Raw genomic sequence first — 26,084 nt, 5'->3', positions numbered from 1 at the left:
GAGCTCTCGTGGAGGTGGGGAAGAGTCAAGGAACACAAGAAGAGTTGGTTTTCATGCCCCACTTCTCACTGCCCAAAGGAATCTCAAAGTGGCTTCCGACCGCCTTCCCTTCCTCTCCCCACAACAGACACCCTGTGAGGGAGGGTGAGGGAGGCTACCCTGATGTCACTGCTGGTCAGAGCAGCTAAGAGGACTGTGACAGACCCAAGGCTGTTCTACCTCTGCCAAATGAATCCAGCCTCTGGTGAAAACAAGGATCTTGGGCTTGTTTCTCTGCACTTGGAAGGTGCAGGTAAGGCAGTCCCTGCTCCAGACAAAAAGAAGCAACCATCCCCTTCTACTGTTCTCGCCAAGGAAACCCCAAAACACTCCATGTCTGGGAGGGCTGCCTACAATTCCAGCAGGACACTGAATCCTGCCCACCTGTCTCACCTTGGGGTAGTCAAACTGCGGCCCTCCAGATGTCCATGGACTGCAATTCCCATGAGCCCCTGCCAGCGAACGCTGGCAGGGGCTCATGGGAATTGTAGTCCATGGACATCTGGAGGGCCGCAGTTTGACTACCCTGAATCTAGCACAACATGCCCCAGCTTGTATCCTTATGCCTGAATCTTTAGTGTTCCAGCACATGGAGCTCTTGTCAGGCATGCCACGCCCCAAATGTATTAGCTAATGCTTCTTTAGAATCAGAGAATCCTAGAATCCTAGAGTTGGAAGGGACCTCCTGGGTCACCTAGTCCAACCCCCTGCACTACACAGGACACCCACAACCCTACCGCTCCTCCATTGTCACTTTGGAGAGTTTGGGGAATAAATTCAGGAGTACACGAAGCAAAAGAGACAAGGATGCCGGAGGCGACCGCAGCTTCCTGTCACTGTGGGTGGTATCTTCTAGGATCATATCAGTTCTCTATCCTTAGAGGTAGCACATAATTTGAAGAGTGCGCACGTATGAGTCATTAATGATGAAAGCAGGATCCACCCAACCTCCCTCAACTAAGACACACACAGAGAAACATTTAACGTGCGCAAATTTCTCCAAGCATCTCAGCCTTGCTGTCAAACAGACAATAACAAAGGTCAGACTCTGAGAAGACGAGAGTCACTGGAAAAGAGAATAACACCAGGGGAAAGTGGAAGGCAGCAGGAAAGAAAGAAGAGCTAAGATGAGATGGATTGACTCCACCAAGGGAACCATGTGCCCTCAGTTTGCAAGGCCAAAGCAAGGTGGTTAATGAGGGGACATTTGGGAGGTCATTCACTCATAGGGTCACCATAAGTCAGAAGTTGGAAGGGGCCATAGAGGCCATCTAGTCCAACCCCCTGTTCAACGCAGGATCAGCCCTAAGAATCCTAAAGCATCCAAGAAAAGTGTGTATCCAGCCTTTGCTTGAAGACTGCCAGTGAGGGGGCAGAAGCCCTCCCATGGTTGCCCCCCAAACACCATGTGTAGATCCTTTCAATACACATTTTTGGCAGGGCAGCTGAAGTCAGAGGGCTGGGGGAGCTGCAGCCTAATGCAACAGAAGCCCAGCAGCACCTTGAAGACTAATTAACATTTATTTCAATGCAAGATTTTGTGAGTCACAGACACCTCTGGGGATCAAACTGAGAATCCTTATTTGGCACCTTTCAAGGAGAGAGAGAGAGGTTAGAGCAGAGGGTCTTTCAAGCACAGAATCACTAAGTGGGAAAAGGAGGGATAGAGAGGCTCTATGACACCCACAGGAAACTTCAAAGTGTGATCTCTCAGTGTGCCATAAACAGAATTAGCAACTACCAATAACGAGTGACAAACGCGCAAAGTGCAAAGTATCATCTGGGCTAAACACACAAAGAGTGGCCAACCCAAGTTTCTGTCAGGTGGATCTGTTAGAGTTGTTAGAGATTGCAGCAAATAAGGAAACCTAGGTTTCTGTTTAAGCCAGGAGGACATAGTGGTTAATTACTTGAAGAATTTGAATTCAGCATTTTTGCCTTTGAAGTTATTGTGGGTATTTGGAGGTGGGGATAGGATAGTGACTTTCGTGTCAGTAATAATATTTTAAGATTCAAATGTTCTCCTACTGGTTTCTTGATGTTGTGGTTTGGTGTAGTGCTTAGGAGTGCAGGCTTCTAATCTGGTGAGCCGGGTTTGACTCCACACTCCCCCACATGCAACCAGCTGGGCTCACCACGGCACTGATAAACCTGTTCTGACCGAGCAGTAATCTCAGGGCTCTCTGAGCCTCCCCTCCCTCACAGGGTGTCTGTTGTGGGGAGAGGAAAGGGAAGGCAAATGTAAGCCATTTTGAGATTCCATCGGGTAGAGAAAAGAGGCATATAAGAACCAGCTTCTTCCTCTTCCTCTTATGTCCCAGCAATGTTCATTGATTTTCTCATGCAGAGACAGACCTGTTTGTCCAGTGCTGAAAGGAGAAGGACATTGTTGGCACGTTGAGGCATAGATTCAACTGGATGATGGGTGAGTTGCAAGCCCAGCCTTGCACCACAACGACAACAACAGGTTTTGCAAGCAGCAGCTCAGCCTCTCTGGCAAAACGGTTTTTGGATATGGGGCTGGGAAAGATTGTGGCTCAGTGGTAGAGCATCTGCTCGGCAGGCAGAAGGTCCTGGCCTCTCCAGTCAAAAAGACTGGTTTAGAATCACAGAATCATAGAGTTGGAAGGGGCCATACAGGCCATCTAATCCAACCCCCTGCTCAACGCAGGATCAGCCCAAAGCATCCTAAAGCATCCAAGAAAAGTGTGCATCCAACCTTTGCTTGAAGACTTCCAGTGAGGGGGAGCTCACCACCTCCTTAGGCAGCCCATTCCACTGCTGAACTACTCTGACTGAAAAACTTTTTTCTGATATCTAGCCTATATCGTTGTACTTGAAGTTTAAACCCATTACTGCGTGTCCTCTCCTCTGCAGTCAACGGAAACAACATCCTGCCCTCCTCCAAGTGACAACCTTTCAAATACTTAAAGATGGCTATCATGTCCCCTCTCAACCTCCTCTTCTCCAGGCTGAACATTCCCAAGTCCCTCAACCTTTCTTCATAGGGTTGTGGGTGATGCGAAAGGCCTCCACCTAAGATCATAGAATCATAGAGTTGGAAGGGGCCATACAGGCCATCTAGTCTAACCCCCTGCTCAACACAGGATCAGCCCAAAGCATCCTAAGGCATCCAAGATCCCGGAGAGCCGCTGCTAATCCAAGTAGGCAAAATTGACTTTGATGGACCGAGGGTCTGAATCAGTAGAAGGCAGCTTCCTGGGTCCAAACCAAGACAGCCTATGCAAGAATGGGATGTCTAAATCTGCTTTAGAGAATCTGAGAACAAGATAATGGGATAATTACTTTGGGTTGCCCAACAGAGAGCATGGCTGTCCAGAGGAGCTACCACTGTGTAGACTAGATGGACCCTCACTGGTCAGATTCTGAGGCTGGACTAGATGGATCCTCACTGGTTTGATCCTGAGGCTGGACTAGATGGATCCTCACTGGTTTGATCCATCTGGTTTGGACCCAGGTTCTTAGGAAGGCCGCAGCCTCTGTGCCCCATTGTTGGCCCGCCAGAGGAACTGGTTGACCTCCGAGTGAGGCAGGATACTGGAGCAGATGGACCACTGGCCTGATCCACCAGGGCTCTCCTGATGTTCTTAGGAAGCCTCTCTGCCTTGCTGTTGGCCCTCCAGAGAAGGCCACTGTGAGAGAGAAGATGCTGGACTGGATGGCCTTACACTGCTCTGATCCTGCAGGGCTCTTTTTATAAAGTCCTTGACCTTCATGCCCTGTTCTTGCCCCTCCAGAGAAACTGGTTGTCTAGTGAGTGAGGCTCTTCTGATGTTCTAAAGAAGGCCTCGGCCTCTCTGCCCTTTTGTCGGTCCTCCAGAGGAACTGTCCGGCTACTATGAGACAGGATGCTGGACTAGATACACTATTGGTCTGATCCAGCAGGGTTCTTCTTGTGTCCTTGTTCTTAAATTACAAAAATAAGCAGGCAACTGAAAAGGACGTTGGATGGGGGTAGGGGAGGACTGCCATCTCCGGCTACATGCCTTCCCAAAGCCTCTAGTCTAGCACACACATCGCTAGAGACCAAAAGGGAGCTGCATGATGGGATTGGTCCCCAAATTAGCCACTTGGCCTCCATTATGATGCCTGCCAAAGGAAGCTGTGAGGAAAGATGCCGGTGGGAAGCAGAAACATCAAAAGGTGTCAACGGCAGACAACAACTGCAGCAGAACGTCCTAAAGCAGAAGTCCTGACCTGAGTTTGGAACATTCACTCATTCACTCAGAAGGCATTCTGACTTTGCATTTTACTCCAATGGTCTGAGGAAGGGGGCCTGCACACGAAAGCTCACGCCTTGAATCGGTCTTGGTTGGTCTTAAAGGGCCTGATTGGACTCAAATTCTGTTGTGCTACTTCAGACCCACACGGCTGCCCCCTTGAGCCTTTTGACACAAAAGAGAACATTTCTGTGAAGTAGGGTCCAGCTTACATGTGTGACAGCACAGCAAATGCAAGTACTTAAATATGTAAATCATCTGCAGCTGAAGGGATGCAGCTGAATATGCCCCCCCCTCCCGCCCCCCTCCTTTATGCAACCCTTTATGTTGCGGCTCCGTCCAGCAACGGCTCTAGCCCCTCATGAAAGTCAAAGCAGCCTGGCCTGATCCCAAATTGACTCTCATCCATGACTCTCCAAGATTCAGATGGCATTTGCAATTGGCTCCAGCGCAGGATACGGGAAGCAATTCAAGCCGTGTTTTCCTGGAGTACAGGATGAAGTCATGCCTGAAATAAGGGTTGAAATTAAGTTAATGTGGCAGCTCCATCACCGGAGAATTTCAGACGTTCGGAACGGAGGAGACCAATTAATTTGATCAGGCTGCGCTTCTGGAGCCAACGCAATGCATATCTTCCAGGACTGTCTTCGGTTTCATTTCTAGAGGGCCGAAATAAAGAACCCCCATCCTCCCGAGCAAGGCTGAGCAGACCCTGGAAAGCACAAATCTACTCAAAACTTCCAGGTATTTTCACATGGAATTACATTCTTTCATTAGCATCACTTGACTACTTCTGTGATTTCACCCAACAAGCAGGAAATCTGTTCCTTTCTTTTTTTCTCGCCAGATTTCCATCTTGGTAACATAAAAGGGGGACCAGCCAGCCCCTTTCTCCTGGACCAGCTATCTTGTGGCAGTCAACAGCATCAATACATTAAAAATACAACAGTCTAAAACAGGGGTAGTCAAACTGCGGCCCTCCAGATGTCCATGGACTACAATTCCCAGGAGCCCCCTGCCAGCATTTGCTGGCAGGGGGCTCCTGGGAATTGTAGTCCATGGACATCTGGAGGGCCGCAGTTTGACTACCCCTGGTCTAAAACCATCTTTAAAAAATTCCATCTCCCAGAAACCTCAAAAAAGCCCCACTCAGGATTGGTGCACAGAGGAAGGGCCCAAGGGTTCCCTTTGCCCTGGCCTCAACCAAACGCCTGGTGGAAAAGCTCCATCTGGCAGGCCCTGCGGAACCTAGGTAGCTCCATCAGGGCCCTCAGCTCTTCCAGGAGCTCATTCCACCAGGCAGGGGCCAGGGCTGAAAAGGTCAAGACCAGGCACACTTCATGTGGGCCAGGGATCACCAGTGTGTTAGAACTTGCAGAGCACAAGTTAAGTTCTTTTATCCCATTTTTCTCCATGAGGACTCGGACAGATAAGCCTTAGATAAATGCTACTCGTGTCACAATTCCCTTTCCAAAAGGAATGAAACATGAGGCAGGGCCCATCTGTCCTGAGCAGAATCAAATGAAGCTTGGCTCATCCAACGCTGTGTGCCTCTGCATTGCCACTAACTGAAGTCTTGAGCTTTGTGTCTCAGAAGCTTATGCCAGTGTGATGCCCACAGGTGCCTCAGGACATACTGGCACCTTTCCTAGGGCCCACCAGGTGCTTTTAGAAAGTGGGAGGGGCACGGTCTGGGCCCAGTGTACCTGAGGGATCGCATCTCTAACTACATCCCCCCACAAAGAGCCTTATGCTCCACTACTTCCAACTTCTTGGTGGTCCCTGGCCCCAAGGAAGCCCACTTGACCTCAACCAGGGGCAGAGCCTTCTCCATCCTGGCCCCCAACCAGGTGGAATGAGCTCCTAGAGGAGATCAGGGCCCTGACGGAACTCAAACAGTTCCACAGGGCCTGCAGAAGGAAGCGCCTCCGCCAATTATTTGGTTCAGGTCGTTCCGAACCACCACTTCCAATCGGTCCCCCTCAGCCTCCCTCGTACAACCATCACTGCAGACTCACCCACCCACTGGGCCATCAGTAAGCGCTGACTTATTGTTCTCCCCAATGTTTTATTGTTCATACTGTTGTTATTTTTATTACTATATTAATATAAACTGAGTTATTTGTACTGTTCCTGTTTGATGTGAATCGCCCTGAGCCTTCGGGGAGTGCAGGATATAAATATAATTAATTTATCTGCCAAGCAGGGCTTCTGATTGCCTGGGCAGGTATCCTGTTAACCAAACCTTCAGCTAGAGTTATTATCAGAGTTATAGGTCACCTTGCTCCATGACACTGGGACTGGCTCTCCTGGGTCATCTAGTCCAACCCCCTGCACTATGCAGGACACTCACATCCCAATCGTTCCTCCACTGTCACCTGCCACCCCCTTGAGCCTTCCCAGAATCAGCCTCTCCATCAGATGGCTCTCCAGCCTCTGCTTAAAAACCTCCAAGGATGGAGAACCCACCACCTGCACGGAACTGCAAGACCAGCCGCCAGATCTGAGGTCGTGGAGGTGCTCCTGGATTCAAATCCAGCGGTTCTCCTTCAGACCAACAGAGCTACCCTCGGAAACATTAAGCACTGATTGCTCACCAGAGAATCTCACATTCCAACATTCCCAGCCACCTCGCCTTTATTCCAAGCCATAGCCAGCTGGACAAAACCTCATGTCAGTTTTACGATTATTGGAGTTTTAACATTTTTATCCCTGCAGAATCGACAATCAACCAATGAATACAATGGCACCCTTCATCAAGGCTCCAACGTCAGCTGCCTAGCCAAATAATTAAAAAAAAGAAAGAGCTCTTCATCAGGCAAGATGCAAAAGCAGCTAATTCTCAAGTCTGTCCTGCAGGGCGAGGCTGGTGATAAAGGCATTTGAAATCATGCCAATTCCTACATTAGCCCAATGCTGCCCCACCCCTGGCCCTCTCCGAAAGGCGTCTTCTCAGCCTCTTTTGTGCTGCTCGCTGCCTGAAACAGCACGCCAAGGACCCATCTGTGACACAGACTTGCAAAGACAAGAGCTAGTGGCGCATCAGATAAAACCAGTCATTCATTTTATCTCCAGGATTACATGTTCTGCAAAAGATTATAGCGGATGATAAAGGCAAGCGTGCATCACCGGATGCTTCATTGCACAGTCAAGGAACAAACATGGAGTAAGGGGGGGGGGATGCAGGCTCTTCTTGGAACACAAACACAGAACTGGAAACTGGCAACAAACTTTATTTCCCAGCCAGAGAATCAGATTCCTTCCTCTGCTCAAATATAGGGTGCAATCGCCTCTCTTTCTGTTGCAGTCCCAAAGGACCAGGTTTTAGGGCTCCTTCCCCAGCGGTTATCCAAAGAGGAGGGCAAGCACACTCAACAACGCATGTCAACTCTTGTGCGCAGGAGCCACAAAAGTCACAAAGCCACAGAGACGGACATCCACCTATATGGCAAGGAGGTTTCCTCTTGGACGCACAATCCTATGTCTGAGAGGCTAGGGCAGGGTCTCTCTGATCCTTTCCATGCGCCAACCTGATGCACGTCTTCTTGAACAAAAGATACAGAGGATGCAGAGGGACGAGCCCTGATCTGGGTAGCCCCATCTCCTCAGATCCAAAAAGCGAATCAGGGTTGATCAGGGTTATGTGTAGAATGATATTGGCTAGATATCAGGGGGGAAATTTTCACAATCAGAGAAGTTCTGCAGAAGGATGGGCTGCCTAAGGAGGTGGTGAGCTAGACAGAGATTTCTCCTGGATGCTTGAGGCTGATCCTGCCTTGAGCGGGTGGGACTGGATGGCCTCTGTGGCCCCTTCTCACTCTAAGGTTATATGGATCTAGTTCAGCAGTGACAGTTCAGTGACAGTGTGCTTCCCCTCACTGGCTGTCTTCAAGCCGCAGCTGGACAGGTCCTTCTCCTGGATGCTTGAGGCTGATCCTGCACTGAGCAGAGGGTGGGACTAGATGGCCTTCATGGCCCCTTCCCACTCTAGGATTCTAGGAGTCTAGTTCAGCAGTGGGATGGGCGGCCTAAGGAGGTGGGGAGCTCCCCCTCACTGGCCGTCTTCAAGCAGCGGCTGGACATATCCTTCTCCTGGATGCTGGAGGCTGATCCTGCACTGAGCAGGGGGTGGGACTAGATGGCCTGCATGGCCCCTTCCCACTCTAGGATTCTAGGAGTCTAGTTCAGCAGTGGGATGGGCGGCCTAAGGAGGTGGGGAGCTCCCGCTCACTGGCCGTCTTCAAGCAGCAGCTGGACAGATCCTTCTCCTGGATGCTGGAGGCTGATCCTGCACTGAGCAGGGGGTGGGACTAGATGGCCTGTGTGGCCCCTTCCCACTCTAGGATTCTATGATACAGTATTTGGATGGTAGACCACCAGATACCAGGGTCATCATGCAGAGGCAGGCAATGGCAAACCAAGCTCTGAAAACCCTTTGGGTTTGCCATTAATTGGCTGCAACTTGACAGCAAAAACAAACCAGCCTTTTTAGCTCAGTGCAGTATAGTGGTTGAAGTACGGGGCTAGGATCTGGGAAACCTCAGTCCAAATCCACACTATGAAATGGAAGCTTCCTAGGTGACATTGTCTGACCTACCTCACAGGGTTGTTATGAGGGTAAAGAGGACAGGAAAAGGAGAATGCAGTGAGGCACGTTGGGTTCCCATTGGCGAAAAAGGTGGGAAACACATAAAGTAAATAAATAGGATGGGGGGTGGGTACAAATCACACACACACAGGGCTCCACTTTTGCATTTTGATTACAACATGAACATGTAGGAGACAAAGTGCTGTGAACACCAAATATGAGCTGTCTTTATATGAAAGATCGAAGCACATCCGAAAGAAGATCATGCCCTAAGAGCAGCCCTGCTCTACCAGACTAGGGGACCATTTTCAAGAGCGGCCTGTCAGACGCCACACAGGAAGTCCCACAACAACCCTCCCCTTGTTGACTGCTCAGCAGCACCGCCAGCAGGGCCATTTTGCCTCTGAACCACAGGCCTGCTTGGGCCACCATGGCTAATCTGGAGGGGGAAACCCAAAGGGTGCCAACTCCTTTAAACACAACTAGGCCAATGGCCATCCTTGTGGCTTTGAATCCCACAAGGCAAATGCCTATTCAGAGCATTTCCTTTCTCCTCAGGTGGGGATGCCAGCCTCCAGGTGGGGCCTGGGGATCCTCTGGAATTGCAGCTTATGTCCAGACTTCAGAGGTCAGTTCCTCAGGAGAAAACGGCTTGGTGGTGTTGCATCCCTCTGAGGTCCCTGTCCTCCCCAGGCTTCCTCCCCAAATCTCCCAAGTGTTTGCAACCTGGATCTGGCCACCCTACCCTTCCATCTGGGCATGGGGACTTACAACCCACATCACCAGTCTTGACTCTATGGCAGGGATAGTCAAACTGCGGCCCTCCAGAAGTCCATGGACTACAATTCCCATGAGGCTCATGGGAATTGTAGTCCATGGACATCTGGAGGGTCGCAGTTTGACCACCCCTGCTCTATGGTTTCTAGGATTTCCAGCTCTTTTTTCAGTCCATCCAATTAGTGTTGCCAACCTCTGCAGGGCAGATTCCAGGGCATTACACCCCACTGAGGACCCTCCCCTCCCCACCCCCAAATCTCCAGGAATGCCTCACCTGGAGGTGGCAACCCTACCCCCAAGCCAGTGGGTGCTCCCAACCTCTTCTTCGTGGCAGATGGAGAGCTGGCACGGCGCAGCCCTGCGAGGGAGGCCAGTCCCCTTCCTCCTCCCCTCCCTGCAGAGGAGGCCACCTGGGGCGTCCAAGGGTGTGGCCCGCCCGCCCTCCCCAACTCCTGGCCTCGCTTCCGACTGACACGGGTCTCGACTCGGCCTGCCGAAGCATCCTCACGTGCCCCCCGCCCCGTGCACACCCCCTTGCACACGCGCGCGTGGGGAGGCGCCTTGCACGCCCGGGGGGGGGGAGGGAGGGAGGGAGGGGGACTCACCTGCGCCGTCACCATGGAGCCCCCCTCCCGCGCCTGCAGCCGCAGCGCCGGATACGGGAGGGGAGGGAGGGAGGGAGGGAGGCCCAGCCGCCGTTGCCGCCGCTCACTTCCTTGGCGACGCAGCCGCCCGCCCCCACGCCATCACTTCCTTAGCAACGGCCTTGTCTTAGCAACCGGCCCGGCTTCCCACGCGCCCCGCCCCAAGCCAGGCACAGGCGGCAACATCCGGGGAATAGCGGGCGGGCGGGCGCGCTGGTGGGCGGGGCTTCGTGGCTCGCGCCTCTCACCGTGTTGCCAACCTCCAGGGGGCGGAGGGCGATCTCCCGGAATTCTAACTCCAAGCCGTGGGCACGTCCCAGCGCCGTTGCCAACCTCCCGATGGTGGATGGAGATCACCCAGAATTCTGTCCCAGGGCTGTTGCCAACCTCCAGGTGGCAGATGGAGATCTCCCGGAATTCTGTCCCAAGGCTGTTGCCAACCTCCAGGTGACGGATAGAGATCTCCCGGAATTCTGTCCCAGGGCTGTTGCCAACCTCCAGGTGGCAGATGGAGATCTCCCGGAATTCTGTCGCAAGGCTGTTGCCAACCTCCAGGTGGCAGATGGAGATCGGCCGGAATTCTGTCCCAAGGCTGTTGCCAACCTCCAGGTGGCAGATGGAGATCTCTTCAGAATTCTGCCCCAGGGCTGTTGCCAACCTCCAGGTGGTGGGTGGAGATCTCCTGGAATTCTAATTCCAACTTGTGGCCACGTGCCAAGGCTGTTGCCATCCTCCTGGTGGCAGCTGGAGATCTCCCAGACTTCTGCCTAGATCAGCTTCCCTGGAGGGTGGGCACAGCAGTTTCATAAGGTGGACTCTATGGCCTCACATCCCTGTGGAGTTTCCTCCTCAGGCTCCACCCATGAAACTACCAAGCATTTCCCAACCTGGAGCTGGCAACCACAGGTCCCACTTTTGAAAAATGAAATGGCGAAATCCCACTTGGCGTGGTGCCAAATATATGTCTTTTGAATAATAAGGATTAATGGGCGGGGGGGGGGGAGAATAATAGTGGCCTACTTAGAATCATAGAGTGAGAAGGGACCCCCAACCTGGTTTAAACCAATTTGGAACGATAATAGTAAGGACTTGCTTTTTTTTGAATAAAAAGAAATAATCCTAATGCTCCACGTTTGAGTAACAGCAATGCCTGGCATAAAAACATCCCGCATTTGAATAAAAATGACTGTTTGTTTCTTTATTTACCACAACTGGGCTCGGGACAGTTCAGGACTGTAAACATGAAAAACACAACACAATAAAAACTTAATAAGAAAATTATACGGGGCTCTGCCAACTGCCACTGCAACAACTTTCACAGCGTTGCATTGGTGGAATATCCGGGGGGGGGGTTACAGAAGAGAAGGGAGACACTCATACGCATGCTTCTGAACTGCCCCAGCTTCTCCCATAAGCCTGGTGGAAGAGTGCCCTTTTAGACCTTTTGGGAGGGATGGGACAAAGATAGCTTGGTGACACAGAGCCTCAGAATGGCGAGCCAAAGGTCCCGGGTTCAATCCCCAGCATCTCTGGTTCAAAGGACCAGGCAAGAGGTGATGGGGACAACTTCTCTCTGCCTGGGACGTTGAGCAGACAAGAGTGACCTGGATGGACCAAGGCCCTGATTCCATATAAGGCAGCCTCATGTGAATCAATATTCTTATGTTGATGTGGCTATGTTTGGATGCTGCCACACAGTTTACTCATGAAACTTTTGCTTCTATATTCCTACTGTCATGATGGCCAGTTCTTAGTCTGAGGAAGAGTGCTTGCACTCGAAAGCTCACGCCTTGAATAAATCTTTGTTGGTCTTAAAGGTGCCCCTGCTGGACTCTGATCTTATTTTGAACAATAATCGGACTTTTGAAATGGAGGAGAGAACAATATGAGCTGCTTCGGGTCCACCCTTTGTATAGAAAGCTGGGATGGAAACAAAGCAATTAAATAAAAATGAAATAATAAACAATAGTAATAAGGTTACCTGTCCGAATAATAGTAACAACACGAGTAGAAGCACCCCACCTTTGAATTATAATAATAGAACAAAGCTTGAGTCCAGAGGGACTTTTACAACCAACAAAAGCTTTGTTCAAGATATATGTTTCCATGTCCACGCCCACTTCCTCGGATACTTTCGTGCAGTCCCATGTACATTACTTTTACTTATGAGATTATAAATATATATATATATACCCAGTTAAATAGATGCACAGGGTATTCATTATTCTAAAAGCTTTTGCATCTTGATGCACCTTCTCTGCAATCCTGTGTCATCACCATTCTTGTTTTATAAATGCATAGCTCATGGGGTTTACCTCTGACCAATGCTCTTCTCTGGGAGGCCAGCCTGCTGGATTCTGCACATTCTCACTCCCGTGGGCCTGCTACGTGGTCACTTAAGAGAGACACCGCCTGCATCCACGTGATCCCCATCCTTACAAAGTCAGCAAAAGCCTTCTAGGAATTTAGATCCCGCCTCACGGCTTCATTTCGGTGGCATGATTGTGGGAGAAATTTAAGACCTGGCTGAGAAAAGGGGAGAAATCGATGGAAGGATAAAAGCCCAAGAGGGGTGAAACATTTTTATTGTGATGAATGGATTTTATGGGACCCTTTGGAAGACAGCGAGCAAATTGAATCTGAGGGCTGAAGGCCTCCGGTAGCAGAGCTAGGCCAGCTGCCCACTGCCTTTTGCAGATTCTGTTTCCACTTGATTAAAACAGGGGTAGTCAAACTGCAGCCCTCCAGATGTCCATGGACTACAATTCCCATGAGCCCCTGCCAGCAAATGCCAGCAAATTGTAGTCCATGGACATCTGGAGGGCCGCAGTTTGACTACCCCTGGATTAAAGGGACCTCACAGCACCCAATTAGAATGCTGAGGGGAGGATTCCTCAGTGGCCCCTAAGGAAAAAGGGGACGCTTTAGCTGAAGGAAAAACAGGAGGGGAGAGCACAGAGCAGAAAAGCACAGAAGAAGCATGCCAGCGTATCTGTAATAATTCTTCTCCAACATGACTTTAATTAACTGAGAGCTTAATGCAATAAAATATTGTTGAAAAACTATGGAGTTTTAATCAAAGAATTATAGAGTGGGCAGGGACCACCAGGGTCATCTAGTCCAACCCCCTGCAGAAGGTGGGGAATTCGCAACTACCCGCCCAGCCGCTGTGACCCCAATTCCATGCCCGGATAGAATCACAGAATCAGAGTTGGAAGGTCATCTAGTCCAACCCCCTGCACAATGCAGGAACTTCCATCTACCCGTTTGATGTTTTCACATACATCTTAGGTGACATTCCGATTCTTGGAATTTTTTTTTCTTTTAGGGGGAAGCCACCCCAGTGAAGAATGCTGGTGAAATCAAAAGTTTGCTTGGTTAGGTCTCCACAGAATCACATGGCTTCCCCACCCTTACATTTCGTGGCCCAGCGGCAACTCTCCATGATCCTGTGGCTGGAAATAGCAGATGGAACCCGAGACCTTCAGCATGCAAACGGGGGCTATAGCACTATGCTATACCCAGTACTAGGGAAGGCACTGGCAAGGCCACCCTGTATTGAGTCTGCCATGAAAGCACTGGAGGGCATCACCCCAAGGGTCAGACATACTGAACCAGAACAGCTTATAACAGGATTGTGAGAAGCCCACCTTCATGCTTGTTCTTAAGAGCAGGAAATTGTCATCACGCATGGCTCACCTGCTGCAAGTCAACCCAAGGAGAAACACTTCCAGGCATGGAAAAGATTCAAGGCAAGAACTAATGGTTTTATTGTGAAAAATACAAGTTATTCACTGTATAGTTTTTAAAAAGTTAAAATATGGCTTTTATCAAACAGACTGCCCCTATCATTCTAAAAACATCAGAAGAGTCTTGCTGGATTAACCCAGTGGTCTATCTAGTCCAGCCTCCCTTCTCACACAGGGGCCAACCAGTTCCTCTGGAGGACCAATAACAGGGCACAGAGGCCGAGGCCTTCCTAAGGACATCAGGAGAGCCCTGCTAGATCAGACCAGTAGTCCATCTAGTCCAGCATCCCATCTCACACAGTGGCCAACCAGTTCCTCTGGAGGGCCAACAACAGGGCAGGGAGGCTGAGGCCTTCCTAAGACCCTCAGAAGAACCCTGCTGGGTCAGACCAGGGAGGGCCCATCTAGTCCAGCATCCTGCCTCACAGTGGCCAACTAGTTCCTCTGGAGAGCCAGCAAGAAGGGATAGAGGCCAAGGCCTTCCCTGATATTGCCTCCTAACACTGGGTTTTCAGTGGGTTGCAGATAGTAGCTGCTGACAGACCTTCACCCTGAATCAGACACCTAAAGGGAAGTTGCACAAACGCTCATGGAAACATGACCCACAATTTCAGCAGACCCGATATATGAAACATGGATGTACCACCGCAAACAACGTAGGATGAGCATACCAGGAGCTCTGTGAAGTGTTTACAGACACTGGGCTTCTCTTCCCACCTGCCAAATCAGGTTGATCCTTAGAAGAACTCAGGTTGGGAACTAAACGATCCTCTCAGATACCAGAGCCTTCCTCACCGGAGTCTTTGACAGGACAGGAAACTGAAAAGAAGCCAGAAAGGTGGAACATTTTAATCTGAGATCATCTCTTCTTCCTAGCACAAGAAGGGCAGCAATCCGGGCACAAAATGACTCTGATCAGCCGCTCAAGACAGTTGGAAGCACAGTAAAGAACTGCTCAAAGTTAATGTTTTTTCTTTAAGGGAAGTTAGCTTCTTCAGGCACTCAAAATTTCTGGGGAAGGCATCTAGAGATGCGACTTTACCCTGAATAGGACAGAAGGTGGAAGGTTCTTCACGGCTGAGCATTCGGATGCTCTACTAGGCAGAGCAAACAGGAGAGTCATCAGAAAACATACCAGGCTTTTTTTTTTGGGGGGGGGGGAGTCAGATAGGGTCAACTGGCTATTAAAGAGAAGAGAAGGTTAGCAGAAAAGGTAGCGGACGGCCCTCTCTTCTTCTCTACATGTTGCACAAAGAGCTCCAGAACTGTTAGATCAGGCTGCCTTACAAGGCTGCCTTCTGGATTTGGAAGGGGGGGGATCACTGGGACATGGAATTGGGGTCACTCTGGGTGGGCAGGTAGTTGTGAGTCCCTGCATAGTGCAGGGGGTTGGACCAGACGACCCTGGAGGTCCCTTCCAGCTCTGATTCTATGAAGTGTAACATGTAAGCCAGGCATGAAGGATATTGCTGGCTGCTGTTTCCACACACCATTGTCATTTAGTTCTCCATTTCCTAATCTGTAAACTGGGTCTGTGAAAATGGGTCCCGAGCTTTGCAGTTTTATTGATTCAGGGAGGAGCCATGGCTCAGTGGCAGAGCCTCTGCTTGGCACACAGAAGGTCCCAGGTTCAATCCCCGGCATCTGCAGCTAAAAGGACCAGGCAGCGGCTAAACCTGAAACCCAGTGAGCAGAGCAGACAATAACTGTGAGCAGACAATAACTGGCCTTGATTGGGCCAATGGTCTGATTTAGTAGACGGCAGCTCTGTGCGTGTTCCTTTTGTCTTTCCTTTTTTAGCGGGTCTTCATGTCAAATTTGAACGTGTGGCTGGGAACCACTGCTCCCGTCTGCAGCCACAAGCTTTTTACTGTGGGAACCAGACGGCCAAAGTCGGAACGAGCAGAAGCATTTGGCGCACCGTGCAGAATCCCACAGAAGCAACCCGGATGGGTGGCGGAATTCAAACTGTGTTGTGCCTGCAGCTACCTGAAGGGGGAAGCCTGTTTTGGCAGCACCATCCCTAGACATGTGAAGCACAGGTTATGGCCCCCATGTCCCCTCGTAGCTAAGCAAGTCCTGAATGCAAAGGTCCTCTTCTGAGCTTCAGATCTTTCACCCAGGCTGAACAATGCTGCTGCAGCCAGTGACTGTTTGCAAGTGGAGTTTCCCATTTCACAGAGTCAACTTGCAGAGCATGCCACGAGGTCCCGCGGCACGAGGAATTTACAAACACTGTCGTTACAAGGCAAAACCATGGAGGCTGAAGAGTGAGTCTAGCACCAAGATTTCGAGGCTGGCTCCTCAAGCCCGAGGAAATCAGCGACAGCCTGAAACTACCCTGATATTTTTTATCTCACTGTTCTAGAGATAAAAATAGATAAAAATTCCCCTTGCTTGGCTCTTGTGGCCATTTCCTGCATTCTGCAAGGGGTCGGATTAGGTGATCCTGGTTCTCTGATCCCCTCCGCTTTATCCTCACAATAACCCTGCGAGGTAGGTTAGGAGACAAGACAACCGTTCCAAAGACACCTAAGAAGATCCCATGACTGAGTAGGGATTTTAACCTGGGTGTCTCCAACCTTCAGCCAATACTCTCTCCGCTAAGCCACACTGGCTTTCTTCAAGTCCAGTAAGACAAACGGACTTAAAAAAGCACCCATCTCTGCAGCGAGTTAGTCATCGGCAGCCTTTTCCACGGAGGCTTTTAAACAAGGAGGAATACTTTGTGCGAACGTTCGGCAGTCAAGATAAACTATTCATTTTGAGAGCAAGCGGCTTGTCACCTGGGAAGCTGGGTTTGATTCCCCGCTCCTCCACATGCAGCCAGCTGGGTGACGTCAAGCTAGCCACAGTCCTGATAGTGTTGCTGTTACATAGCAGTTCTGTCAGAGCTCTCTCAGCCCCACCTACCTCACAGGGTGTTTGATGTGGGGGTAGAGAAGGGAAGGCAATTGTAAACCACTTTCGACTCCTTTGGGTAGTGAATATTGTGGTATAAAAACCTACTCTTCTTTTTCTTTATTTATTTACAATCTGCCTATCTCCCCCCCCCCAATAGGCACCCAAAGTGGTTGACAATGTTCTCCTCTCCTCTGCTTTATCCCCACAACTACCCTGTGAGGTAGGTCAGGCTGAGAGCACACAAGTGGCCTGAGGTTACTCAGAAAGCTTCCATGGCAGGAGTGAGGATTTGAACCTGGGTTTCCTCCATCCTAATCTAAGGTGTGAATCACCAAGCCACATCGGCAGGGTTAGAACATCTGCGGCTGTGCAGGTTATTACCAATTGTTTCTGATGGGGGGGGGGGGAAGTAAAAAGAAGAGACCATCTTGCAGTCAGCAAGTCTATCACAATAACCCGGGAAGCCATTTTAACAAACTGAGGAAGGAAGCCTAGTCCAGGCAATGAGGAAGTGACCAGAGACTCACAAAAGCTCCTCCCCTGCCACAAATTTTGTTAAGTCTTGAAGGTCCTCCTGGACTCTGGCTCTTTTCTACAGCTACAGACAAAGGTGGTGAACCATCCTGATCTGTCACCACGGAAGTTGCCACAATGAGCCGTTCAGAATGGAAAGGCATCAACCTCGTGAAGAAACTTGCACAGGTAAAAACAGGCACCTATCTCGACAAATGCAGAAGACTTGGCATGATACCAAAGGGACAAAATAGAAGAGCTGTTTTTTAATGCCCCACTTTTCACTACCCAAAGTGGCTTACAAACACCTGTCCCCTCCTCTCCCCACCACAGACACCCTGTGAGGTAGGTGCAGCTCAGAGAGCTCTCACAGAACTGCTCTGAGAGAACAGCTGTGAGCACTGTGACTAATTCAAGGGTATTCAGCTAGCCCTATGAGTAGAAACCCAGCTCTCCAGATTAGAGGCTGCTACTCTTAAGCATAGCACCGTGATGTGTAAGGTATCTGAAGAAGTGAGCAGTAACTCCCAAGAGCTTCTCCTCTGCCACAATGCTTGATAGTCTTTTAAGGCACTCTTTTTCTCCTCCCAATCAAGAAATACAAAAAAGGAGCTTGGTCTTTTAGCCCCATTTCTTTAATTCCTTCAAGGAGCCAAGTTTTAGGCAGAAGTGAGGCTGCGTTTCCTGGGGGGCTCCCACAGAACAGACAGCAGAGAATAGCAGCAACGGATTCCCTGGAATCAGCTGCACTCCGACAAAAGTGCGCCACTGGGAGAGTGGAGGCAAAAGTTCCATCCTGCTAGTCGCAGAGTCTTCCACCAGTGGAAATCTCCACCATCAGCAAAGCAGAGCCTGTGGACGCAATGCAAGCATTGTGACATTTTTAAATGATGCTTTGGGGCTTAGATCAAGATGGGGAGCCATGAAGGAGTAGTCTGCCTGAAGGAGTAGAGAAGAGCAAGAGTCCAGGAGCACCTGAAAGACTAACCACATTTGGGGCTGGGTGAGCCAACCTGTGGGTCTCTGCTCTTTTGCGAAGAAAGATCAGGATGGGTCACTGTATTAGTCTGTCGTCAGCTGTAGAAAAGAGCAAGAGTCCAGTAGCACCTTAAAGATCAACACTTGTGACAACGGAGGAAATTTTGGGAGTCCAAACTCATGCCCTACCTAAGATGTTTCTGGATTCTTGGCCTTTTCTAAAGTTTCTGAGCTGCAATTTTAACCTCCATTTTTCTTTTACTGCATAGAGTGTTCGGACCGCAGCTGATGCAAAATACGACAAAGCGCCTTTAAAAAGAGCGCTCATCATCTGAAACATCCAAAAAATACTACTCCCCCTCAATGCATTCAGCCTTCTGCCATCCTGTTCCCTGGGCACAGCAGACCCCATTGTGGCTCCAGCAGGTCCGTGTGTGACCAGGACTAACACTCCTTTTCTGCTGGACATTTCTGAAGACTCTGAATGATTTCGCCCTCCAAGGTTTCTCACGGTCAGTGAAGGATACGGAGACAACAATCCATTCTTTCCAGCTTGGCAAGCGGAGACATAGGAGGTATTTTTGGTCGGTCAAGCTGTAGACTTTGGAATGAATCTGACCTCGACAATAGGCCTTGTCACAGGACCAAGCTGTTTGGTGGAAATGCTGTTTGGTAAGAAAACACCAAAAGGGGAAACCAGTCCCAGAAGGAGGAGCAAAGCAGCACAGAATAAAGGAGGGGGCTCAACTGGAAAGCTGAGCAGATTGGGTGATTTCCCTCCAGCAGCAAGAGGAGACTCCTCCTCCTCCTCCTCCTCCTCCTGGTTTCAGCTGCCGGCCTTGAGCAGTGATTCACTGTCCAACTTGTCCAGATGTGCCGAGAAGTTGCTTTCCACAAAGCCTGGTGTCGATCTCGGTTGTGCACCACGGGAGGAGCGAAGAGAGGAAGCGGTTTGACCCCGGCAGGCTACAACTCGTCTCGCAGCTTGGGGGGGTGGTCCATGCCAAAAAAGGAGGACGGTCTCCCATGCACGTCGCGCTCCCGTTTCACAAAGGCGGTGAAGGAGGACACGCAATTGCCGATGAAATGGTCAGACTGGCCGAGGATGTACAAGTCGATCTGGGCCACTTCAGGCTGCAAGTACACCACCTTGACCTGGGGAAGAGAAAGGGAGACGGGCACATGGATTCACATGGGGCCACCAGGGGACTCCGCCATTGCCGGTTTCCATCTGACCTGGTTCCAATGTGCTTCCCCATCCACAGATCGTTTGGGAGCTCAGAACGCCCTGGAAAGGCTTCTGAGCTAGAGGGTCAATCAATTTAGCCTGTCTTTGCAACTTTGTGGAACCCCCAAACCAATGGAGAACACACACAAGCAAAAGTGACAGGGAAGCTGCCCTTTTCCTGAATCACAGGGGTCTATCACCCAAGTAGCGACAAGTATTTAGTGCCTACCGGGTATTTTTCTGTCTTGTTTTTCATTCCTCATTTACATTTCAAGATCACCCTGCAAGACCTTTCACGTCACCCAAGACTTGACCCTTTTAAACTGGAGATGCCAGGGACTGAATCTGGGACGTCCTGCATGACAAGCAGATGCTGTATAACCACTTGGCCAGAGGTTCCACTTGTGGTGCTCCTAGAGCATCTTCTCAATCATGGTGTCAAAGCTATGGAACTCCCCCTTCCCTGGATATTTGCAAGCCTCCCTCTGCCTCTGTCCCTGATCCGGAAACTGTAGCTGGTGCAAAATGCAGCTGCTAGTTTCCTCACAGATACATCTTGAGGGCCCATATTCAGTCAGTGCTGTGGCAGCTGCATTGGTTGCTAGTTGCAGCCCGGATCAGGTTCAAGGTTTTGGTATTAACCGTTAAGGCTATATGTGGCCTGGGTCCCACATACCTGAGAAACCGCTTGCATTGTGCTGTGCGGGGGCAAATTTGCTGGAATTCCCCACCCCAAGAGAAGTGCACCTGGCTTCAACCAGCCCTGGCCCTGACCTGGTGGAATGAGCTCCCAGGAGAGCTGCAGGTCCTGACTAAGATTTTGCAGTTCCGCAGGGCCTGTAAAATGGAGCTCTTCTACCGGATCTTCGGTTGAGGCGGGGGCCTGGAAAATCTTGAGGCCCCTTCTCCCAGGCCGATCTTTTAACATCTGACCTGCCCCTATATCCCTGAGGCATTAATAATTTGGGGCTGGGTAGAGGGTGGAGAAAGAGGTTTTTATTGCCGCTGTTGGGTTATGATTTGGCTATACTGGGTTGTAATGATGGGCTTTACTGGGGATTATATTATATTATATTATCTATATTGTGACCTGCCATGAGCTGTTGGGGAGTGGCGGAATATAAATCCCAAGGTAAATAAAAAAAAATAAAAATAGTCCATGGACATCTGGAGAGCCACAGTCTGACCACCCCTGGCCTAGTGGGGCTGCCCCCATGGAAACCACTTGGCTTACCTGGAAAACATATTACCTTTCCATTGAAGAGCTGCTGGATCTCACTGGAGTAGGGTTCAGAATCGCTGGCAATGAACACGGCATTTGCTTTGACCGCCTCCACCCAGAGCTTGAGAGCACGCTGGATTTCCTTCAGGTCGGGCAGACACATGTCCATGGCGAGAGGTGCTGCGGTGCTGCGGTCATAGCCCACACACTGAGGCGAAGCCATTAGGTGAGACCCAGCTGTGCCGTCCGTCAACATGTTGCATGCATTTTTCTAACGGAGGAGTAAATAAAAGACAAGAAGGAGAGAGAATGTGATATATGATCACGCTTGAACCCCCTCTGGCCCCGAAAACACCTAGCCACAGCGATCCATGTGACGGTCACCTCTAGATTAGACTTCTGCAACTTGCTCGATGCGGGCCTGCCCTTATCCTTGACCCGGAAACTGCAACTGGTTCAGAATGCCATGGCCAGGATGTGGAGAGCCCACATCCGGCCTGTACTTCAACAACTCAGCTGGCTCCCAGTTGAATTCTGGATCAGGTTTAAGGTTTTGTTCTTACCTTCAAGGCCATAGGCTGTCTGGACCCAGTGAACCTAACAGTCCGTCTCTCTGCCTATACCACCAAAAGAGCTCTATGCTCTGCCACCGCCAACTGGCTGGTGATCCCTGGCCCCAAAGAAGCACATCAGTTCTCAACAAGGGCTTTACCCAGTCTGAGCCCAGTCGGAGATGGATTCCCACGTAGGGTCTGACCAGGAAGGAATTAATGTAGTACTCTCCCTTGTCCACCAGGTCATCGGACCACACCATAAACCGATGTAGAGGCCGGTACTCCTCCAGAACTGGAAACTGGGCTGGCGCACCCGGGAGGGCCACAACAGGAAATTCAGAGGGTGGAAACCTAGCAGGATGAAAAAGGAAGGAAGGCCATTTTTTCAGCTGTTTCTGCAAATGAGAGGGAAGACTCGGAGGTCCCATCTGAATGCCTGAGCCAAGCAGAAAAGCCGAACTTTTCTCTACCCCAGGAATTAAGCGAGCCAAGCAGACGCCCATGCACTGCCAAAAGCAGGGACCAGTTACAAACCATGGTAACAAAAGTTGGGCCATGAGAGTTGTATGAATTCCTGCATGGTATGTGTTACAAATGAATTACAAAAGATAATGGATTTTGATCCTTTGCCTGCAGAACATTCCTAGGGGAAAACACTCTTGATCCAGACACAATTGACCCTGTGGGCACCTTTGGAATTCTGGAACAAAGTAGTGGACCCAGCCACAAAATGGCTGCTGGCCACAGAGGGTGGACCCAGCCACAAAATGCCTACCCACAGCTGACCTTCAGCTACACAGTGAAGCACTGCAGTGGCAGCTGCTGCCAAAGCAACATTTTTAAGAGCCTGCATAGCCAATCAGAAGCACTTGTGGGCAAAAGCTCTGCCTGGCCCAGTACACTGTCTGAAAACACTTGGCCGGTGCCAAGAAAAATCCTGGAGGGCACCGTGACATCCATGGGTGCCATGTTGAGGACCTTTGCTCTACAGAAAGTGCACGTGCTGGCTGAGGCTCATGGGAATTGTAGTCGATGGACATCTGGAGAGCCACAATGTGGCTACTCCTGGTCTTTAAGGCTTTGGGCTTTTCTCTGGTGGGCAAGTAAGCAGTCACCTTAAGACAGAGGTAAAGGGAATGTTCCCAGAGCAGCTAAAAGAGATCTCAACTGCTAGCCTAACCCCCGACCTTGATCACAAAGATCTGTACCCCCACAGGTATCTTGGCTGCTGCCCCAGAGCTAGCCCATGAGCCACCCAGGAAGGATGGGGTCCATTATTATTACATAATTACAGGCCCTCCTCCCCACAGTTTGAGAGAGCCAGTTTGGTGTAGTGGTTAGGATTGCGGACTTCTAATCTGGCATGCCAGGTTAGATTCTGCGCTCCCCCACATGCAGCCAGCTGGGTGACCTTGGGCTCGCCACGGCACTGATAAAACTGTTCTGACCGGGCAGTGATATCAGCGTTCTCTCAGCCTCACCCACCCCACAGGGTGTCTGTTGCGGGGAGAGGAAAGGGAAGGCGAATGTAAGCCACTTTGAGCTTCCTTCAGGTAGGGAAAAGCGGCATATAAGAACCAACTCTTCTTCTTCTTCTGTCTTAACCGGGAAGTCAGGAACTGAACTGGGGGCAGCCTGCCCAATTCTGAGCTATGCCTCCAGCCCCATGGTGGGGCTATTTTAAATGGTGGGTGAAAATTCTAAATTGTTTTGTTTTGGGGTACTTTGCTTCCAAGATGTTACCATAAAAGGAGATTCTGAGGGGGGGGGAAGCCAGTTAAAAGCTAAAATTTAACAAGGAGTGGTACCCTTTTATCATTAAGACACCTGTACTAATGTTTCGGTAATGCAGTGCTTATTTAAATGTTATCAGTAGTGCAAAGGAGTAACTACATAAACCCACTTAGCGCCCTCTCACTTTCAGCAGAAAACGTAAATACTTGAGCATGTTCATTTTATGAAGAAAGGGACACAGAGGAGTTGTCATCCCCTCCCCATCCTCACCCCCCACCCCCCCGCCATCCAGGAGGCACTTGCTACCTTTGGATCCAGCGGTCCTTGTAAGAGGCACCGAAGGAGATGCCTCCAAACAGCTCCGACCTATCGAAATCCACATCAAACTGATCCCAAAAGGGCCCAAAGGGATTTCCGTCCTGCAAAAGCAAAGGCAGCTGGCTCATTCACTGCAGGGCGAGGCGGCCCAGAGGAGCAAGTGATTCTGAGACTGCTGTGGGAAACCGCAAGCTCCTTCCTGACGCATCCCGCTGTCCCCTAAGAAAACGACAAACCCACACTCTAAGAAAGAAGGCGGGGGTAGTGAAGTTGGAGAGAAAGAGACGAGCTGAGAAAGAACCACCCACAGAGCGCGTTATCTAGAGCGAAGCATACCAAGGAGTGGTAGCAGCGGCCATAGTGGAGGTTTCAGAGCAACAAGTTTTCCACAGCCCCACAGGATAGAAGTAGGGCGCCTACCTTCATGGGGCACGACCTTTTATCAGCGCTTCTCTGGGCCGCTGCTTCAAAGCAGAATGCCACCCTTTTGCCAGGAGGCCAGTGGACAGGAGCCAGCTTCTCCATGAACTCTTCCAAGGCGATAACCCGGTGATATTCCAGGAGAGGGGCTAGCTTGAAATATTCTTGATACGGGACATGCAGCTACAGTGAAAAGCAAACCAAGTTTAAGTCACGCCTCCAGACAGATAACCCAAACCGATAATTTAACCACAGGCAATCCAGAAGCCAGCCTCAAGGATAGATTGGCAATCTTCTGACTTCAGAACGACAGGTGGGAACGGAAGTTTGCAGTGCTCTCAGTCGGGCAGTAGGACGATGCTACGGAAGATAGATAACGGAGAGAGCCAAAGCACAATCACATATCAATAAAGCTACTCACATTTGTGTACGGAGGCTTGTGATGCCGGTATTCAATCCAGGGGGGCACAGCGAGGGTCCGATTTATCATCTTGGCAAAGGCCAAGGTGCCCAGAAAGTGGTCTGCCTGGTTCCCAAATCTCCCTTGAAATGAAAAAAGTACAGTGTCACAGTCATGAGATTGGAGTCCTAAGGATACATTTAAAAGAGGGGAAGCATTTAGGTTTTGGCGTGCATCTTCCTTCACTAGGCTGAATCCTACACAAAGGCAATGAATGAGGTACAGCCACTAGATTCTAAAAATATTTCAGTCCTTCAGAAGCTTCTGAAAGAAGAATCAAGGTCTCAAACAACCTCTGTGCGAGGCCCATGCCTTCCACAACACAAATGTCAAACGGAAGGACATTTCAGCAGGCAGTCAAATGAGAATGAACTGGAAGCTAATAATGCCTTATTTGTAAAGTCAGCAGAAAAAAGACTGGGATTTGGGAGAGAGGGCTGTAAACCACAATTTGAAATCTAGTTGCCAGTCTCATTTGCCTGTGGTGAGTTGCTGTTTATAAACCTGTGACAAAATGACTGTTTCTTTCTTATTATTCATATAAAAGTTCTCAATTTCATGATCACAACATGGCGACTGAGAACACTGTTTTCTCAATGTTCTCCTGGCTTTCTGTTTTGGGACTATTACTGGTCAGACAGGGGGAGGAGATTCAAGCCCCCCTCTAGGATCTCCTGTATTTTGTTTGTTTCCCGAGCAGGGAAAAGCAAAGTGAGAAATTGCTAACGGCATCTGCAGAAGCCAACTCAAATCTATGAAAACTGCTCTGTGAGAACAGCTCTGAGAGAACTGTGTTTGGCACAAGGTCACCCAGCTGGATGCATGGGGAAGAGGAGTGTGGGGCAGAATCCAGCTTTCCCTGTTCGCCACTCTTAGCCCCTGCCCCACGCTACCTCTGCAAGAAATTACCTGCAAATCAAGAAACATCAGAGTAAAAGTATTTACTATCTTCCTGTAAACATGCAGACCAGCCTGGGTTTTTTTTTTTGGGGGGGGGATAATTATAAAAATACATTCTGGAAAGAAACTGTTGCTGGTAATTTCGGTCTTGAATTTTAAAACGCTTGTTACCTTAAATCACCTTTTAATCCAATTTTTTATTGTACTTGGTGTATTTTAATTCACAACTTTGTACACCACCCTAGACCCTAACGCACCTAAAATCAAACCAAATCAATCAATCAATGAACGGACATTATTCCTCAGCAATGCTCCTTGGGGCCAGCGATGCCAGGTGGGGCACGGGCCCAAGGTCGTTACCACCCTCCAGGTGGGGCCTGGAGTCCTCCAGACTAGAGAAGCCCTACGGGAAACCAGTGCTTTGGGGGAGGGAGGTACTACCCTCGGCCCCCTCCCCCCAAACTCCAGGAATTTCCCGGCCCGGAGTTGGCAACGCGCCTCACCCATGCAGGGGCAATACAGCAGATACCCCGCCGGGTCCCAGCCGCCGTCGGCGCCGCTCAGCCGCAGCAGGGCGAGCAGAGGCAGGAGGCGCAGCCGGGAGGAGGCCTGGCCGCTCGGGCCCGCCATGCTCGCGCGAGGGAAGCGGCCGGCTAGGCCCCGTTTCCCTGACAACCGGCCGTCCTCCCGGCGTGCCTCGCGCTCGGGCGCCCAGGCGGGGCCGGCGCGCGGCGGCGGGTAGGTCGAGGCGACTTCCGGCGCAGACCGGATGTGGCGCCATGGAGGCCTGGCGGGGCGCGAGCTAAACAGGGGCG

At 50.4% G+C, this 26,084-nt stretch overlaps 2 protein-coding genes across 2 annotated transcripts in view; both read right to left on the bottom strand.

Annotated features, from left to right (window-relative positions):
• KIF3B (kinesin family member 3B) overlaps nucleotides 1-10,404 on the bottom strand; it is a 29,382-nt gene extending 18,978 nt beyond the window's left edge. Inside the window, exon 1 of the mRNA XM_077336065.1 lies at nucleotides 10,251-10,404. The gene's annotated coding sequence lies outside the window, so the exon portion shown is untranslated. The remainder of the gene's footprint in view (nucleotides 1-10,250) is intronic.
• A 3,626-nt stretch (nucleotides 10,405-14,030) lies between these two features.
• POFUT1 (protein O-fucosyltransferase 1) lies at nucleotides 14,031-26,042 on the bottom strand. The gene is made up of 7 exons (XM_077336077.1): nucleotides 25,773-26,042; nucleotides 24,331-24,452; nucleotides 23,910-24,092; nucleotides 23,478-23,590; nucleotides 21,596-21,788; nucleotides 20,912-21,154; nucleotides 14,031-19,588 (listed from the first exon to the last, which is right to left on the bottom strand). Exons 1-7 carry the CDS (start codon nucleotides 25,897-25,899, stop codon nucleotides 19,400-19,402), a joined length of 1,170 nt encoding a protein of 389 aa, XP_077192192.1. The 5' UTR covers nucleotides 25,900-26,042; the 3' UTR covers nucleotides 14,031-19,399.
• Between the last annotated feature and the right edge of the window lie 42 nt (nucleotides 26,043-26,084).

This window comes from Paroedura picta, chromosome 4 (assembly GCF_049243985.1).
Source record: "Paroedura picta isolate Pp20150507F chromosome 4, Ppicta_v3.0, whole genome shotgun sequence".
Classification (NCBI taxonomy): Eukaryota; Metazoa; Chordata; class Lepidosauria; order Squamata; family Gekkonidae; genus Paroedura; species Paroedura picta.
This window is presented reverse-complemented; position numbering and strand designations above follow the sequence as displayed.